Source organism: Vanellus vanellus (assembly GCF_965231255.1).
Source record: "Vanellus vanellus genome assembly, chromosome: 6".
Lineage (NCBI taxonomy): Eukaryota > Metazoa > Chordata > Aves > Charadriiformes > Charadriidae > Vanellus > Vanellus vanellus.
The window spans coordinates 35,266,042-35,285,702 of NC_138911.1; the positions used below are offsets into that span (position 1 = coordinate 35,266,042).

The window sequence follows — 19,661 nt, forward strand, 5'->3', positions numbered from 1 at the left end:
GATTTCAGGGGGAAGCTGATAAATCAGTGATAGAGTAAGGCTAAATGGCACGGAGCTATTTTTTTGGAGCGTGAGGCTTGTTTTTTCTTAGTCTTCTCAGTGAGGGGGCTTCACAGAAAGCACTACTGAGAATTTATCCTTATTAGTTTAGTTCTTTACTCCTGCGTATTACTCATATACAGGAACGAGCATGACATGCTGCAAAGCACTCCTTGACCCTCACACCTCAACGTTCAGACTTTAAAAGCCAATGAGAACTTTCTAAGCCATTTAAAGCCAAGGAAGAAGAGTTTCGTTGGAAAACAAATAGCTGTAGTCAAACTCCCATCCCTTTTAAACCTAGCCCTGCCGTTAAACCTAGCCCAGCCACCTCGGTAGCTTTGCTCTTGCCTTGGGATGATGGCTGTGGCAGCAGGAGTGGGGCTGCGGGGTGCTCCCAGCAGCGAGTCCCGCTGAAGGCTGGCAGAACACGACACATATCTGCTCTTTGCTCCCACCTCAAACAGGGCGCAGCCATTTATTTTACCCGCCAAGACTAGGGATGGAACGGCAGTTTTTAAGCGAAAGCCGTTCTCCTTGTGAACGTAGCCCTGCCTCTGGGCCGTCGCCCGGGCTGGGCCCTCTCCTCCGCCTCCTTCCCACAGCCGCCACCGAGATGAGGAGAGCGGCCGGGCGAGGACGCGGAGTTCCCCCACAGCAACTCGGTGGGGTGACACAGGGCAACGCCGGTCTCGCTCCCGAAGGGGCGGGGCGGGGCGGGGCGGGGCGGGGCGGGGGCGGGCCGGGCCGGGCCGTGGAGGACGACTTCCTCCCTCCCTCCTCGCCTGCCCCTCGCCCTCCTGCCGCGCCACTCCACTCCACCGGCCGGGCCAGGCCGTGCGCACCACCCTCGCGGCGGCGGTTGCCCCTCGCGGCGCGCCCCGCCCCTCTCCGCCCATTGGCCGGCGGGCGGGGGCGGGGCGCGGCGCGGCGGGGGCGGGGCCGCCGTCAGCTGTTCGCGGTCCGCCCGGCGGCGGCGGCGGCAGTTTGGCAGTGAGGAGGCGCGGCGGCGGCGGCGGCTCCCGGGACGACCCCGGCCCCGCGGGACGCTTGTCCCGCTTCTCGGTGAGTGCCCGGGAAGTCCTTTCGACACTGGGGGCCCGTCCCTCTGAGTCGTGTCGCCGGTCAGGGCGGCGCCGAGGCCGGGCGCGACCGTGACAGGGAAGAAGTGTGTGGGGGGGGTCGCCCCGGGGTAGCCCCAGCGTGGAGCGGCTCCTGGCCGGGGTGCCGCGGCGTCTGGGGAGGGGCGGGCGGGCCGGGAATGAGCCCGGTGGGAACCGAGAAGGCAAAGATTTGCTGATCTAAGCTAATGACCGGTAGCCAGCGCTGCCCGTCCTGGGCCGCCCCGCCGGGCTGGGGGTGTCTCGTCCCTCCGGGGGAGCCGCGTTTAAACCTGTGGGTGGGCCGGGGGTAAATCCGCGGGGTGGGAGGCCGGGAAGGGCAGAGCTGAGGGCGGTTGGCGGCGGCGGAGCGAGAGGCCGGCCAGCTTTGTTTTGGGAAGCTGGCAGGCACGTGTGTGCTGAGCCCTCCCTCCGGCCGCCGGCCTGTCAGGGCGGGCGGGCTCGGCGGCGGGGCGGGCGGGCCCGGCGGCGGCTGCCTGGGCCCGGAGGGTTCGATGCTTTTTTTTTCTCTCGTGGGGTCGGGCCGGGTGGTGGAGAGGCGCGGGTTCCACGTCCGTGGGTCCGTCGCCTGGCAGACCCTCCCGAGCCCGAGCTCCACCGGCGCCTCTGCCGAGAGGGAGCCGGCGGCTCTCGGTGCCTGCGGCTCCCAGCGTGAGTTGCGTTTCAGGGTGGTGGAAGGAACTTATGCGAGTCGTAGGGCGAGTTACCCTTTGCGCCGCTTCGGCATTCACGCTTCAGCGTTTGCTGAAGTCGGACCATGTTGCGGGAGGTCGAGTAAAAACTTTTTGCTTTCTAGACCGACTTTTGTTCAGGGTTTGCTCTGCCGGCTCGCTGTGGTGTGCCTTTGTTGCGCTTTCTTGCACTGAATGCCCGTGTCCCAGTGGGGCTCTGACGGATGAGATCTAGCAAATCTTGCTGCAAAGACCAAACACATTATCACCCTGCCTTTCTGTCAGGTGATGGCGATCCAGCAGCAGGGCTGGCAGGAGATCGTCTCTGCCGGCACCTCAGGACCTGTAACTCCTTTCGGTGTGCTACTTTAAGCCACGGAGGAGAATGTTATGAGTGCTATGCCAAGACAGCACTGCTGTCATCCAGCAGAGCTGGACCAGCTGCGGGGCTGGTACCTGTTCTGCTCTTCACACTCTTCTTTGAGAGTTGTGGCTGGGCTGGGTGAACCGCTGAGATGTAACAACTCAAATAACTGTAGTGGCCCTGAGTTAGGGCCCCCCAAATAGTTCTTGAACTGCTCTGTCCCTTTGTCTCCTCTGGCATGTTGGTGGTGTGAGTGCTGCTCACCTTGGGGGGAGATGGGAGCACCAAGGGGAGTGCTGAACACATCCTTATGAAGTTATTATGTCTCCTTCAGGCCTGAAATTCCTCTTGCTAGTCTTCCGTTCTTTTAAATGCTTCGCAAACCAGAGCAAAGGAAGAGACATGAAGAGTTGAATTTCACTGCCTTGTTTGGAACTGGGTGGAAATCCTGGAGATGGATCTCTTAGGAGACTGTCTTCCAATTGGGTTAGATGCACAGGTAACAGTAAAGGGACTCGTGGCTTTTTTTGGAAAATCTGCTGATAATTACTATATGTTTGCAAAGAGCTCTGAAATACTGGTTTAGCATTTAGTGTTGAGTTTGGGTTTTTTTCCTCCACCATCTTTGTCCAGCTTTGTGCTGCAGCAGAGCTCAGGAGTGTTTACTACGGCAGCTACAGAAGTTCTGCTTTAAACACTGACACCAGCAATGTTTTTTCTTTAGTGGCAGGGTGAACTGATGCACTAAGAGTGCATGTAGGCTTTAGGGCAAGAGGGGTAATGAAGTGACTACATTGCCAAGTTTGGGACATGTCTTAAGTTGAGCTGAGGGCATAAATGAGAAGTTGAAAGGAAAGTTGGCCCTTATAGGGAGAAGTTATGGAGAGCTTCACAGAAATGGCTTTGCCAGCTCTTGAGTTTTGCAACCACTGGGGTTTCTTAAAAGTCTGGCCTTGCAGCCTTGTGATTACAAGTACTTTTCTTCATCAATAAGTAATAGATGGGAAAAAGTGAATGGGACATACCATAAAGTTCAAATACGGCAGGCCAAAGCAAAGCAGACCCCAAAGAAGCTGGCTGGCCGTGGGGCAATTTGAAGGATTGAGGTTGCATTTTAAAACAATGTCTTTTCAGTTTCTATGTGCTGAGGTTGGGGGTTGGCTCTCTCCTTGTGACCAGTTGTGGAACTGGAGCCATGGGTGGACTCTTAGACACACGTGAACTTTATCTCCCTCTGGCCCAGCGCTTGAGGACTTTCCACAAAGCCGTGACCTTCATCACTGAGTCACTCTCCTCTCCTGCCCATGCAGATGGTCAGCATTGGGAGGGAGGGAGGCGGGCAGACATGGAAAAAAGAGCTGTGTTTTATTGTTGAAGCAGGAGGCATTCTCTCCTAGACAACGTTCTTGTTGTGTCTTAGCTGTTTCCTCAAATGTCCCTTTATTGCAGGAGCAATGGATCGCCCCAGCTACCTGGAAGAGGACTATTCTAGCCTGGATGGGCTGGACGATGACGTGTTTCACTCTGATGACTTTGGACTTGCAGGTCAGCCTGGTGAGATGACTGCAACTGGCATTTTCACACAGAACCAGTCCTACAGCTGCCTTCTGGGGAGGTTTCAACTATTCCCCCTCACACACTGCTGTGGTCCCGGTATCAGGCATCCTGAGCAGCAGGACAAGGCAACTCAAACACTCAGCCCGTCCTCTTCCAGTCAGGATGTTATGTTGCCTTGTGGAGTCACTGAAGAGCCCCGGAGACTCTTCTATGGTAAGAGCACTCCAGTGTCACCAGCTTTGCAGCAAGAGAACTGTCCCTTTAGCACTTCCCCAGTCAAGCAAGGTTTCTTTCATTAGGGCGTTTTATTAAAGGACTGACAATTATTTCGCTTTGGTCCTACTCCCTCAGGAAAGACAGCTTGTATTTTCTTACCCTTGCTTGTCCACTGCAGGAACCAGGCACTTGCTCACTGCTTCCGCTGTCCTTGATATTCCCACTCTTTTTCTTTTTGGCTTTGTTCTGTCATGTTTTATTTTACTGCTAGATGTTTAAGTGCTCACCATACCCTGTATCCTACAATATGTCTACATTTTTTAACTTTTAGTGCTGTCTCATTCACATGGGAAGACTCCTAGAAGATTTCAGCGGAGAGAGGGAAATGCAAAAATTTACAGTCAGTAGGACAGCTTTTAGGCTTTTTACTGGAGTTAAAGTTGTTGAATAAGTAGCATGTCCATCCAGTATTTTACTAGTAACTGATGGGACACCACTCAGCTTTGTGTATCTGATTCAACTTTAAATCAAATCAGTCCCACTAAATGCCAGAGAACTGAGAAAAGTCTGATGGAAAAGATACAGCAACCTTTAATGGGAGACAACTTGAGGCAGATATCTTGTAAAACTGCAAAATTGTCATTAAAAAAAAATAAAAATTCAGCTCTTGGCTTAACTATAAACAAGCAAAAGGAACCAAGCGTAAGATCCTGCCAGTCATTTGATTATGGGAAGCAACACAATGCTTTGCTTAATCAATATCTGCTCTAAATAATCTGCTCTAAAGCTGAGCAAATATTTTACTGCATGCTTATGGTACACAATCATTGTTTGGGCTTCAGGAACTGGACTTAAACCTGAGTCAAAAATTTAGGATTATGTGCAGCTCTTTCCTCCATAAAGTGTACTGAGTAGAAGAGCTATTCTTTGTGCTGGAAGAATTACTCTTCGGATGTCTGTTTTGTAGGGAATGCTGGTTACCGTTTACACGTCCCTCCAGTTGGCTTTGCATTGGATCCGCACCTCCAAGAGGAGCCTCAGGAAGGTCAGCGGGAAGCGCGTGCCGAGGTGCAGATTGCACGGAAGTTGCAGTGCATTGCCGACCAGTTCCACCGGCTCCACATACAGAGGGTAGGGTGTCTCTGGAGGGGAAGGTGGGGGTTCAGCTATCCAAGAGTAGTGCTCTAGGACACTGGCTCCAGGCATCAGCTGAGCAGGCTGTTGTCTAAGGCAGCAGACTGCCAGCAGCGATAAGATGGCAGGAGTATCCTGAAGAATTTTGCTTCTGCTAGATTGCTGGCTTTTCCTAAAGATTGGCAGGTAGAGGGAAGAGAATGTGTGGGGTTGCATTTACTGCCTGGGAATGTAGCTGTTCTGTGTTAGCTGCTGCTATTCCAGCTCTTCCAGTTCATCAGCAACCCGGTCACTGAGGCTTTCTCCAGGGATCTCCCACTTGCTTTTTATTACAGCTTTTACTCTTCTCCACTCTCCTCACCACCAGTGTCCTCTTCTCTGTGGCACAAACGGCCATCTGTGGCTTATATCAGCCCCTGATGTTGGAGATGACAACAAGCCTGGAGTCTGTTCTGACACTCCTTGTTGTCTAGAGGTAGTTGTCTGAAATGTTGTGGAATATATTTAGATCATGCTAGACTTGCTAGCAACTCCTCTGTCAGACAGTCCTAGCAAGTGTCTCAGACTTGTGACTAACTTCCTCACAACAAAAGACAGCTGTTAGATGCCATCAGGTCTGAAAACCACACTCCAGAATCTTGATTTTGTTTTCTTTAAAAGAAAAAAAAAAAGAAACCCTGCTCTTCAAAGAAACAAAATAAAACCAGCAACCCTAAAACCCCTGATTCTTTCTTCCTTGCCCTCCTTCCCCTGTTGAATAGGGGTGAAATGGAAATCCCAGCCTATGCAGAGTTTGTCAGAGGCGGGAGAGGTTTGGCAATAGGCAGCACTTCGGCACTTCTGTGGAAGCCCAACAAAAAGAGTGTGTATCTGCTTGCATATGAAGAAGCTGACACTCTTGCTGACTTCAGAGAGGGACAGAAAGCTTATCTCAGTCCAAGTGAGCTGGTGCTCTGCTAACTGTGGGGTCTATTGCAATTCTTCTCAAAGGTAAGTGAGGATCTCTGCCCTGGTCAGAGAATGTGGCTTGTGCCTGGGCAAAGATTTGGTCCTGTCTGTGTCACGAGAGAGATGAGGGAATTCCGGGGCTCTTCATCTCCAGATAGCAGAAGGATTAAAGAAGCTGTAACAGGAAGATTAGTCTGTAGAAATGTAGATGGGGCTATGAATGTCATTTAGCAAAGTGCAGGAATAACGAGTTACCTCGAGGTTTTTAACATGTGTTGTGTGTGTTTGAATGGGGTTTTCCCCAGTGCCACCTTTTTCGCGGGGGGGGGGGTAGCTGAAGACGCCACTCTCTCTAGCCAGATTCTCACAGGAAAGGGAAGGTTAACCATCTCGGCGGAGGAGCCCTGGAGCGAAGTGGTGGAACTGGTTGTAACTTGACCCCTTTCATCTCGGGGAGCCTACCTATCTGATGTCTGTGCCTTGGAAACCCATCCAGGAATGCCCACCCAAGCCGGCCCCCAGCTAGAGCTGCCCGGGGTCGGCCTCTCTGCTGCCCCGAGGCCCCGGGAACAGCCGCCAGCCGCAGGGGGCTCCCGGTGCCACCTCGCACAGGACGGCAGCCAGGGCTGCCGGCCCAGGCGAGCCGCCTGTCAGCCAAACATGTGGGAGAGTTAGTAAACAAAAGCGTCCGCCTGCACTACCCGACGGCGCAGCCAGCAGAGGAGGAGCTCTGCTGTCTTTGTTTGAACTGGAAGAGCAACAAGTTGTAAAGGGAGGGGGGGGTGAGGGAAGAGAGCCGTTCAGCCATTTAAATTTGAAAACAAAACAGAAAAAAAAAAAAACAAAAACCAAAAACAACCAAACACCAAAAAACCCCAAACCCAAAACACCCAAACCCAACCTGAAAACTTAACCCGAGGATGGAATAGTTCAGCCAGTGGTTCTCCACAGGCTGACCCTGGGATAGGCCTTGGCATTTGGATCTGCTATGGGATTCTTTCTTGTTTGTCAGGAAAACTGAGTACTGAGCCACATACTCGTGTCCAAGGCACCGTTCCCTGTGGAGTGTTTTGTTGTCATGCCCAGTCCCTTCCCTCCCAGCCCTGCATGGAGGATTTCCTTTGGCTATCCTTTCGCATAGATGTCCTATGCAGAAGTCCCTCTGTCCTGTGTGTGCAATGACTCTTCCCAGCCTGTTGCTGAAGAAGCAAGCGGTCTGCCCCTGGAGACACGTGAACTGGTTCACAATGTGTTGTGGTTTGGAAGGGGCAGTCTCTGAGACATGGAAAACTGGGCTGTCTTTTATCTTGCTCTGAAACTAATCCCTGATTTGGATGCCCCATTCCAGCTTGTCCCAAGCATTTGGTCAAAACCAACTTTCCAGAGTGGTGTCTTGAATCAGATTTAGAATACCACAAAGTTAGTCACACCAGTGTGGTCTTGTGAAGTCCTGAGAGAGAGAGAGCCTGGCTTTCAACAAGCTGTGGCTCTTTTTGGAGTCTACAAAACATCTTATCTGTGAACCTGTGAAAAGAAAATGTGTGCCCTTGCAGTGGGAGTTAGGAAAGGCTTTCAGCATTGGAGTAGCGCATCCAGCTAGCTCAAGAGTTGCCCCCTCATGGCTCTTGAGTTCTGCGAGACTCTCCAGCAGTTCAGGTATGGCTCCCATTCCACTGCTGCAGCAGCAAGGCTGTGTTGACACAAAGGCTGCTGGTTAATGTACATCCCTGGCTGAGAGAGGAACTGAGCAGGCAATAGCTGCTGAGGTTGACGTCACTGAGTTGTCATTGGACTCAGCTGCATGCACAGTCTAACCCCATCCCACACTGGGAACCCTGGAGAGTCACTGTTATCTCTTCCCTGGGCTCCCTGAGCTATGTGGTATTTATTTTGTGGTTCTTGGCTATACAAAAGATTTTTGGGTATGCATCTCGTAAGAATAAGAAAGTTGGCCGCACCTATGCTTGCTTTTGGCATGTACACCATTTTCAGGGTTTCATTTCCTATTAATATATTAAACAGAATACAGTAGTTAAAAACCTGGCTTTTTCATCCTTAGAACAGTGCTAGAGCAATAACGCAACATTCCCTAGAACTCTGCGGCTTTCATCTCCTTAAGAGGCTGAATTTATTATAGGAAGGACTTGAGCAATGCTCTGTGTTCCTAAGTAGCAGGGTCTGCTACAGGATGATTCAATTTGCAAAGGGCTCTGCAGAATGACATGTGAGACTCATCTATGTTTTCTGGAGCTCTTTAGTACCTCTTACCTGTCTGAGGCTGTGTAGCTTCTGGCAATGGTCCCTCGGTTGTGCTCTTCTCACCCTGCTCCTGGAAAACAAAGGTAGAGCCAAGCCATGCTTTCTGCAGGAGAACCCAGTACCTGCCACCTTGGTTTGGAGCAAGTGTGCCTTTGCCATGGGGTTTGTGAACTGCCCGGCCTGTGGCTGAGCTTAAAGAGTGCACTCTGAGGTTATGGAGAACAGAACTGAGCTCAGGGGATCTGCTGGTGGTCGGCCGGGATGCGCTGCATGTGCTCCACGTGTCCAGGCCGTGGCAACAAGTGCTTGGGCTCTGCTTTAGATCCTGAGTTCACTTGAGTTCCCTCGCCTTGAGAAGGGGCTTTAACCTGTGCTGAACTGACAGTGTATTTCATGACATGATGTGCTCCTTGATGGGGTGGGAGTAGACAACCAGAGGTGGCGGCGGCAGCAGCTCAGGGTCGCCCCTATAGGAACTTGGGGTTATACAGGAGTGGGGTGGATGACACTGCATATCAGTATCACACCCCTTCGGTTTGACTTGCTCCATTGAGACATTGGAATGCTACGGCTTTTTCCAAATAAAATAACTCTTTCTAAGCAGGCTGCAGCTTTGAGGGGACTGTTTTTATCACATCTCTTCTTCATGGTGATAAGATCACTTCACAGGGGATAAAATTGTCTCTTTAAGAGCCAAGGAGTGGTAGCCTTGAACAGTTCTGGGCTCGGGTCCAAGCAGAGCCACTGACTTGCTGTATGACCTCAGACAAGTCTCTTGACCTCCTTGTGCTTCAGTCAACCCATCTGGAAAGCTCGGTTTAAAAAAAGCTGAGCCTCAATGAGAACCAGATGCTGAATCAGAGCTGAGCTTTCTTGAGTAAATAAGTGCATTACAAACAACAACAAAGCCCCTTTCCAACACATCAGGAATCCTGCAGTTGATTTAGATATGCTGACCATGCTCAAAAAGCCTCCGTAGATCTAGCTGTAGAAAATTTTGTTTCTCTAAATTCCCCACTTGGTTCAGCAAGTAACTGTCTCTCTGTCACTGCAATGGGTTTGAGTAGCCTGTATGCACGCTGGCTGTGGACAGATGGCTGGGCATGTACCCGTTTGCCTCGAGTTAATGACACTGAAAATGTCCAGGAGGAAATGTTGTTTTCCTTTGAAAGTGAAACTTGTTACGTTTTGCATATTTTTTCCCCTCTGTCTCTCATGAGACTTATCGAGGCGTCCTCTGAGACACTTCTGCTTATGCAACAGGGAGCCCATGTCTCTTGTCGGAAACTTATTGGAGTGAGAGAGCGGGCGCACAGTCCTACGTGTGCATCATTTATCCCAAGCTCCATCAGGCTCTTCTCCATCATTTATTGAGGACACTCAGGGAATTTTTAACAGTTGCTTTTTTAAACTGGAATTGTTTGCAGGAAACTGTCCTTTATGATAACTTTACATTTTAGGAAAAATGTTCAGAAAAGTTTCCCAATAATGTAAGGCAGAGACTCTCAAACTTTCCTGCAGCTGAGCCTGTAGCACTGGCAGCTCCTTACTTTACTTGTACCTGCAGTCTCTTTGAGACTTGGGATAAGTGCTTTCATTCGTTTCTCAAGTAGGTCAGTACGTTTTGGGATCTCTGCTGGCTAGTGCTTGCTGGTTGCTGCTGCTGCTGCTGTGCAAAACAGCGGGTCTCCTCTTCAGCTCTGCTGTCTGTGGGATGCCCATCGGTGCAGGACTTGAATTTCCAGCTGAGGATGCAGGGACATGGCAAGGGAGAGTACCAGGTGGAGAATTCCTGAAGTGGGTGAGTCTGGTTTAGAGGGCAGGGGGTAGGGTGGGTGTGAGGTTGGGAAGGCTGAGGTGTAAAGCAAAGTTCTCACAGGGCTGTGGAATGGGGGTCCTAGGCTTGAGGGGTGGAGGGTACCATAGTGGGAAGAGGAGTTCACACAGTCAGTGGAGTCAGGAACTTGATACGAGGAAGTGGAGACAGATTTTTTGCTTAATGTTGTTAAGATTTTTTTTTTCCATTCGGCAAATGACAATGAAGGAAGAGGTGGGTTTGGAAGTGTGCCTTCCCCCTACGCATGCAAATGACACAGCAACCTGTTGCCCCTTGCCTAGCACCTGTTCTGAAATCCTGCCACTTGTGGAGCTGATTACTTGACATTTAGGTTAACAGAAACTTGCTGGACCCTTCTACATCTGATCTGAAATTATATTCTTTGGTGTGTTAAGAAAATAAACTGAGAACAAGAACATAGTTATGCCACTGTATAAATCTGTGTTTCCCCCATATCTTGAATATTACATACAGTTCTGGTTTTCCTTCTTCCAAAAAAAATGATGCAGCAGAACTGGAAAAGGTTCAGAGAGAGGCAAAGATGATGAAACTTCCATTATTCCAAAAATAATTAAAAAAAGGGCTAGGAGTGCTAAGCCTAAAAAAGACACAAAGCAAGGGGGTAGCAATATTAACCAGAAATCAAAAGTGACGTGAAGGAGATGGATAGAGTAATTTCTCAGAGTACAAGAACTAGGCAAAATCAAGACAAGCTAGTAAGAGCCAGCTCAAAGTAAATGAGGTAGTTTTTCATGCAATAGGTAGCTCTGTAGAACTCCTTGTCAAGGCATATTTTGCATCCTAGCGCGTTACCTGGGTTCAAGGGAAATCGGGACAAGTTTATGGCCATTGAAGGAGACATTAAATAAACAGAAACCAGATCTGACTCAGGAAGTCCTAAGCTCAAACTAGTTAGATGCTGAAAGAGTATTAGGGGGAGCTATTGCATCTACTTGCCCTCTGCTTTTCCTCAGGCAGCCACCATAAGGCTGCTGTTGGAGGCTGGGCTATACGAACTCTCGATGCAACAGTCATATACAACCATTGTATATCAGTTTAATAAAAAACACAGAACTTCTACATCAGCCTAATCTACCCTTCTTCTCTAGGCTTTCAGCTGACAAAAGATTTAACTCTATTATGGTTTTGTTCCTGCTTAAAATAGGGGATAATGTTAAAAAGCAAAACTTCCTGCCTAGCTCCAGTAGAGGAAGTGGGCAGAGGATAAAGGAGCCTGGTGGCAGGAGAGCAATGCGACCTCTGTGCAACGAATGGCCCGGTGTGGGTCCTTCACCCTCCCGTGGGTCCTTCATCCCACCGGACACAGGACTGCAAGTCTCTTAAGGCAGTGGGGCCACAACCTCAAAATACCAAGATTGCCCACATTAAAGAACATGAAATAACTCTTTAGAACAGTGCAAGTTAATTGTTTTACAGTATTTCTAACATCACCTGCAGTATGGGTGTGTGATTTAAGTAGCATACAGTGCTTCTGCTTCTCCTGTACAACGCCAGTGGTCTCCGCAGGCTCTTCTGCATTTCTTTGGCTCTCGCAGCAGTGTGCTGTCTGTGACAGTGGCAACGTGCTTTCTGCTTGTAGCAGTGTGACAGCTGAGAAATTATTTTTCAATTAAGAAATAATTGCGGTAACATCCCACTTCTTTTTTAGTGTGGGAGACTTAGGAAATGCAGGTTGTAACTTGTCTGAGATCATGCAGGGATTGCTGATTGGAACCCAGTCGCTCTGCCTCCAGTCCTCTGCTTAGGTTGGTTGATCTTATTAAGATACTGCCATCTCTGAGGGGGATGATGAGATGTTTGGATTGATTATTTATGGTGAGGAGTGTGCGTGTTTGTATTTTACTCAATTTAATTTTATGGTGGAAAGGCAGGAAAGCAAGTGCCCGACTGCAGAGTCCTCCTTTGTTTCAAGCCATTGAGGAGGAATGTCCCGCTAGCCTTTTATAGTCCCTGTTCTAGGGTGGGTTTTTTTTGTTTCTCCGTGGTAGCTACCCTTGCCAATGGCAAAGGAATCTTTCTGAGGACTGTACCACAGCAGAAAGAATAGCGATCTAAAAATAAAGGCAGTGAGGCAACTTCTGTTAACCCCAGTTGGGTTTTCCTGAGGTAACGCCTGACGAGACGCTGGTGATGGGACTGCAGCCACCCTCCGAGGAGCCCCCAAAGGGCGTGTGGACCCCGGCCGGCCATCGGGCCGAGGAGGAGTGGGCCCTGCGTGAGAGCGGCTCTGCCGGGCAGCGTTTGGGCTGTGGCTGCTGCTGTGTTTATATCCCTCTCTAAATTTAGCCTCTGAGTCATCAGAACTGCTGACGAGGAGAGGCTGCTCTTGCCCGCAGGCTCCAGCGCTGCACCTGCCCTCCCGCCTGCCGGCTCCCCTCACAGCGGGGGCAGCCCTGCACCACCCCATCCCACCCACCCCCCAAAAAATATTTTCCTGCAAAAACTTGCAAAGTGTTATTTTAACCAACACCCCCCCCCCCACCCCCCCCCGAGGTACGCTTTAATCCCAAGAGGGTGTCTCTCGTGCACCCACCGAGCAGTTTCTGGAGCACCTCCCTTCTTCTGGTGGGGAGGGAATCGATGCGAAAATAAAGGTCGGTCAGTCCGTCCCACGGCCTGTGGTAAACAGTGTAAGCTGTGAAATGGCTCTGCCGGTTCACACTGGGGGTCTGAGTGACTAAACCCGCCTGCAGCTGTGGCCGTGGGAGGGGCTGTGGGTCTTCTCCTGGGTGCTGAGGTGAGGCCTGGGCATCTCCACAGCCCCCCACACACCATGGGGGCGAATCCCCACCCCCCACCCTGTGCTGCAGGTAGAGAGCAACGGTATCAGGTGGGGCTTTTTGGAAATGCAAGATCCTCATTTACTGTATTTACGGAAAATAAGCCGGCGTGCCCCCCAGGGGTGCAGGAGGGGAAGGCCGGGGGCCTGGGAACACGGTGGCCGGTGGTTGCCCTTCCCAGGTTGCCGTCAGCTGGCTGTTGCCATGGCGTCTGTCTGCTTCCCCTTCCTGCCCGCTCTGGAGAGGAAGGCGCGAGTGGCTGCATGTTTGTTTTTGAACTGCAAGAAAGTTGAGAAAGGGCTCACCTGCACAGCTGTGCCCACAAGCAGGTTTGGGGCAGCAGCAAATGTCGCTGTTTGCTGCTCGGACCAGTGCCTCGGTGGGGGTCAGTGCCCCCCCCCCCTGCTGTGGCTGAGCAGCCCATAAATAGGTTTTGGGGGTCTCCTGCACCCCTCCTGCTGCACCCACTCCTGTAAATCCTCTCTCCATCAACACGCGTGCTGCTTGTCCTGCCTCGCAAAGCCTGAAGGAGGCTTGGAGAAAGGAAGCAGTACTTGAAATGATGCCTCCCTCTGCCGCAAGTTTAGTCCTGCGTGAGAGAGCTGCAGGGTTTGCAAGCCAGAGGGATGCAGGTCCCCAAGGAAGATCCTCGTCCTCATCTCTGTGTCACCATGAGAAACCATGTCGCTAGGCTCCTCTTTCTGTTTTTCTCTGTTACTGTCTCCTTTTTTTTCCCTGCTGCTTTTACAAATGCATTATTCTTTGGTCATTAGGAATCACAGCTGGAAAGATTTGTATTTGATTTCCATTGGCCTGCATTTCTCTCTCCAGCGGGGGACACCTTCTGTAACCTCTGTTGCCTTGGGGACTGTGACTTTCTAGTCTTTCTAAGCTAAAGCATATTTTGTGGTAGCACAATGTGCCTCCAGCCACCTGGCAGCCAAAACAGCCTTCAGCGATGAGTCAGCAACTGCTCCCGGTGTGCAAGTATTTTTGTTTTCAGTGAATAAATAAAATCCCAACAAATTATTGCTAATACTTGTATTAGTCATTAAAGGAAGAATGATGTTTTTTGTGCACACATGCCATTATTCTTCATTTAATATAATAGTGCCATTTATGGCCATATTTTAATCCCTGTAGTTAAGATGGGATCAGAATTTGACCTTTAACCATCTGGAAGCCATGAAGCAAAGTCAAAAGTTGCCCATGAGATAAAGAGGGTAGACAGGTGTACCCTTCTGTACATGTGATAGGAATGTACTAAACCCACATACGACACGTGTATATGATGAATGTATTCTTTATTTTTGTAAGGAGGGATATTAATGGCACATATGCATCAGGTAGAAAAGTGAATCCTATTCATCTGTTAAGCATTTATGCTCAAGGATTCAGGGAGCTGTGTCACAGGGACAACATTTTCTTTAAGTTGTATTACCTGTGCTGATCATCCCTTGATCACTCCATGCTTGGGCTCGGTAGGAGTAAAAAGCCTTTGACATCTGCGATGCTCTTTGACAGATACATAGCTGTATACTTTACAGTGTGAAACATATTAGGAATACTAATTACAGGGAGAGAATAAACGTCGGGTCAATGCTGTCCCTCTTTCATTTGCTTCCAGTAAAAGCCTTGCTGTTTTTTTTTGTGTTTGTTTACCAGTGTTCTGGATTTTAGTTCAGTACAGTTCATGGAATAGGCTTCACTAATGTACTGTTGCTGCAGAGGACACTTTTCCTGTAAAATGGCCTTTCCTTGTGACTCATGCTAACGCCTCAGACAGACAGTCTCTTAAGGATATCCCCTTTAAAAAGCAGCAGCTGCAATAGGAAATGGTTTTATGTGTTTCCAGCTTTGTGTTGACTTACTGTATTCACAAGTCTAGTCTTCTTTAGTTACAGTTAGTGTAGAGGGCAAAAGAGGCTTCTTTCCATCTTGGGAAAAGAGCTTCATAATGTTCATTCTGTTGCTACCGCATAGAGGTGGCAAAGTGTTCATCCTTGATACTTTTGTGCAGTAGTGACTCTGAGGATTGCATTGTTTTGGTGAGGGACAAATCGGCATAATGAAGCTTAGGAAAGTTATAAATCTGTGCTACAATAGTTATGAGTCTTAGAAGACTGTAAGAATTGACTTTAAATGTATCACATCTTAAAAAATTAGATGCCAAATTCATGGAGTCCCTGTCCTGGCTTTTTGGTCCTTTCTGGCAGCTAAATTATACCACACCAAAAAACCCTCAGTCCTGAAATATTTGATTATTTTGGTCTTGGCAGAGGCACATCTGGGGAAAAGCTACTGAAACTTGTGAAAAGGACATTTTTTAGGCTGGGACAGTCCTTTCCATAAATTGTTTACTCTGTCTCTACTGCAAAGTATATCTACCATTTCCATTCCATGGCTCTTGGCCCACGCTGAATTAGTACCATGGAAAGCAGATCAGCCCAGAAGTGAAGCCATAATGCTGTAAACGCCGTTAACTAGGCTTGCTGCTGAAGGAACCACTCCTGGCTTGCTCCTCTTCTCAGGTCACCTTTCTGTTGTGCCGGCACAAGCATCAGCTTGACTACCTGATGCCATGGATGAGGCAGATTAGGATGACCTGGTCAATACTAAAGGCAAGATTAATTCTGGCCTTGATCATTGTCCTGCTCTAGTTCACTTTCCTGCCCTCGTGTGAGGGGAGGACAGTGCAAGCGGGCTGCTTCAGTACACGCGCCAGTGAAAGTGTGTGTGGGACTACACCACCGTGGAAGGAAATGCTGGCTGAATAAGGACCCAGGGAAATGCAAGCCCTAGGTCTAGGAATAAAACCTGGAAAGCTGCCCTCGGCCTAGTGCTCTATTTTTTCACTTCAAAACAAGACTAATGGTGTCAACGTCCTTCATAAAGTGATTTGAGGTCTTATGCTTCTTATAAGCAGAGGGACGCAAGGGTAAAATAATTCCTATTCTGTTCTTGCATGGAAATGTCCTTGAGTGTCTCAGGTAAATAGTGGGAAACATTTTTAACTGGAGAAGGACTAAAATGCTGTACCAAAAAAGTGGCTTCAAGAGGCAGTGAAATAAGTACAATAGACTACAAACTAAAAAAAAAAAATTGGAGTTTTTCTCAGTATTTGTGATATCACATCCCACTGGTTCTCTTGCAGGTCTGTAGCTCTTCTTAAAATAGAGCTCTAAAACTCTTACTTACCAAATAAAAACAAACCCCAATACCTTCCCAAAAAGCTTCCCCCTTCAAAAAAAAGGGAGGAGCAAGAGCTTAAGGAGGAGACAGAATATTTAGAAACCTGTTATGGTGTGTGAGAAGTGCAAAGCAGCCTCCTACATGAAGCAGGACATTAATGTGGTGATTCTTCTATGTGTTTGTCCTCCTGACAGCATGGAATAACTGAAATTGTACATGCCAGGTCAACACACCTCCTCTTGTCCGCCCCAAAATTAACTGCTTCATAAAATCCCATGAGTTTCCATTAAAGAGGGTTCACCCATGAAGCTGAGATATATTTCAAGTTTAGGATTTTGATACCAATTTTTAAACATCCTTTTGCATTTCCCATACTAAGTTCCTATAATACACGTCTTTATCCTCTTGGCTGCCAATAGAAACAAATAATCTGCCAAAGGAGGTTGTCTTCCTAGCATCTATAGTATGTTTGTCCACCATGCTCTCCTAGCATAGATCCCTACTTGTGGAAACTGCAGAAGGTGGCATTGTGCTTGCATGCCACTTCATTGACACGCTATCCAAAGGTCTCTGTTTAAGAAGCTGTCTGCTTAAGCTGTAATAGCTTGATAAAAACATGGTATCTGGATGTCCTTGGGACACTGTGGTTCCACATGCCTGTTCGAGCAGGTTTGGGACCGTGGCTCTATGGAGGAGGGTGAGAAGAATCTCTGGAGTTTGACGAGGAAGGACAAGCCTGGTCAAACTGAGAGGCGAGTAACGAAACAAAAAGCACCTTGCTTTTTGAGACCAAATTAGGTTTTTGTAACCCAACCCTCGGGGATAGTTTATAAAATACTGTTTTCACCTGTAAACCTAGCAATGCCTGGGTCAGTACGGACTGTACCCAGGGCTGGTTACTTTGAAATAAATGATACCAGGCTCTAGAGTCTCTGCCTCTGGGTTATGCGCCAGACACAGTGGTGTTGAAATGTGTGATGGGATCTATGTGAACTCTTCTAAATCCAGGAGACAACTGTTAAGTCTTGAGGGTAAGATGGATGACCCACTGCTCAAATGCAGGATGAACACAGGTTTTCTGAAGCCTGTTTTGTGTGTACTTGTGATTCAAATGGCACAGATCTACTCATGCTGAAATACGAACGTAATGTAATGACTATTTGGGAGGGCTTTGAAGAGCTGTCTATTGACACATCTCCAATACACCAACTCTGGTTGCAACTCTCTCTTATTTGTGATTATGTAAAGAATGCCTTGCAACCGTGTTGTTCTGCCCTGTTGGGCTAATCTGAGTTGAAACATCTTGTTCATATAATGTGCTTCAGTGCTCTTTTATGAACTCCTGTGTACTGAGGCAAAGTTGTTGGAAGCCAGTCTTCTGTTTCCTCGTCTGCTGGGGATTGGGGCGGGGGGGGGAGAGAGATTGGGGCTGGTTTGTTTTGTTTTCCAGAAATGATCAGTCCTGCTTAGCAAATATGGAATTCTGGATGAGAAAACAAAGACTGACTTCTAATAGAGGGTCGGTTATTGAGGTGAAATAGTATCCCAGGCTGGGCAATGTAAAGAGAAACCCACCTGTTTGTATGAGATGCCATTAAAGTGCAGGAAGGTGGGGGTATAATCAGAGCCACTTTTGCAGGGGTGATTACATATAACAAAAGAAGGAACAGTGTCCCTGCCCCAAAGCTGCATTATATAGTCTGGTGTCCCCCTGAAACTCAACTCCCATGTTTCTTCCTTGACAATGGGACCTGAAATAACCTCTTGGTTTTGGTTTTTTGTGTGTTTTCAAGTATGTTCTTGCTTAAGGTTTAATTGGCTCCAGTCAGTAGGAAAGGGCTCCAAGGCTGATTATTTATGGCTTACTGTCAAAAGTGGCTATAAAAAGGGCAGTATTATCTTGGAGATGCTGGGAAGGAAAATGTGGTGGGGGGAGGGTGGGGGAGTGTGTGTGTGCACGAATGTGTTTTCTTGTACTAGATGAAATCAGAGTTTTGCTGTCTCAGCAGTGTGGTTTAAATTGAAGATTAACCCTTTGACCTTCACGGTGTCAAATCACTTACAGATGGATCACCAGTTATATTTTTTTCTTTTTTTTTACTTTTGGGGTGAAGGGGGGCCTTTTTTTTAAAAAAAAAAAAAAAAGGTTGTTTGTTCATGCAGCTGGGGCTTTTGAAAGGCTCAGAAGCCAATCTGATTAAAAACAGCACTTGGCTAAACTCTGCAAAATCCTACAAGCAAAAAAAAAAGTTTAATCCTCTTGTGCACAATGCATAAAGGGTCTGCTCTTTTCTTTTTGTAATGTTAGAGCTACAATTATTTCTGGAGAACTTATCATTTCCCTCTCTCCCCTCATCCCTTGCTGCACCCCCTTGTTATGCTGATGGGATTAAAGTATCTGCTCTTGAAAAGTGTAACTGAGTTGTTATTGGAAAAGAGAAGTGGTATGTTGCAATTTTAGAAATATAAATAACCTTGCTTCAACTGTTCTCCTCTACAGCATCAGCAGAACAGAAATCAAGTGTGGTGGCAGCTTTTTCTCTTTCTACACAACTTGGCCTTAAACGCGGAGGCGAACAGGAACCACACTGGGCAGAGGTGAGCTTCGCCCGCCTGTTTCAGGCCGCATCCAGTCTGCAGGGAGCACTGAACAAACACTGGTTCGGGGGCGAGACATTGCACACCGCCGGCCGGATGTGAGGACTCTGAATTTCTGATACTCGTCTTCAAGTTTGGGGGTTTTTACGGACTCTTCTTTGCTGCTGCCTGCCACGCGAGGCAGGGAGCTCTTGTCCAACACTGTTGAAGGAAAGCCAGAATGTGGGTGTGTTTGGTAAAGCTTGCTGCTGGTTCCCCGTGCCGGTGACCTCTGTGCAAGGGAGGCAGGTATTAGACTAACAGCTTCCTCTGCCCTGTGTGTTACTTAATGGTAGAGGCCAGGAGTGTCATTTTGGCTGCTAGTTAAAAACGATGTCTGGGATTGATGACTCTAAACATACTTTGGGTATCTTCCAGAGCAGAGATGCTTGATTCCTCCACAAAGAAAGTTCTTCTTAGCAATGAAAACATTCAAGTAGCTTATATCCATCAGGTGGCTTGTTTTCTGCATGGGTTACTGTCTATTTCCTTGCACCCTGTGTGAGAGAAAATCACAGAGAAATCTGATCCCTTCAGTCCTTCCATTGGGCACCAGTTGCAGCTCTCTCACATGAAGTTGTTCTTTGTCATTGCCATCAATAGACAAAATCATTTCAGTAGAACACTCTTAAAATTAAACTTTCTTGGGGCTGCTGGTGGCTATTAGTTTCTGCCACTGTTTGCTTCCAGTTCAGTGTTCGCAGTGCCCGTGTCATGCTTCTACATTGCTAATGTATATGTTTTTATTAGTTTAATGATGGGTGTTTATTTTGTTTTGTTTTTCTCTTACTATAATGTGGTTGGTCAGGAAGGCTTAGGTCCCAGGCATCCGATAGTTTTGCTTCAGGATTTGACAGGGAAATTAATTAGCAACTAGTCTGATAT

At 48.3% G+C, this 19,661-nt stretch overlaps 1 protein-coding gene across 1 annotated transcript; it reads left to right on the plus strand.

Annotated features, from left to right (window-relative positions):
* Positions 1-1,006: 1,006 nt before the first annotated feature.
* BMF (Bcl2 modifying factor) lies at positions 1,007-18,741 on the plus strand (the record flags this gene model as incomplete). Its single annotated transcript, XM_082485332.1, has 5 exons — positions 1,007-1,104; positions 2,530-2,694; positions 3,645-3,965; positions 4,936-5,099; positions 18,640-18,741. Exons 3-5 carry the CDS (start codon positions 3,650-3,652, stop codon positions 18,739-18,741), a joined length of 582 nt encoding a protein of 193 aa, XP_082341458.1. The 5' UTR covers positions 1,007-1,104; positions 2,530-2,694; positions 3,645-3,649.
* Positions 18,742-19,661: the final 920 nt, after the last annotated feature.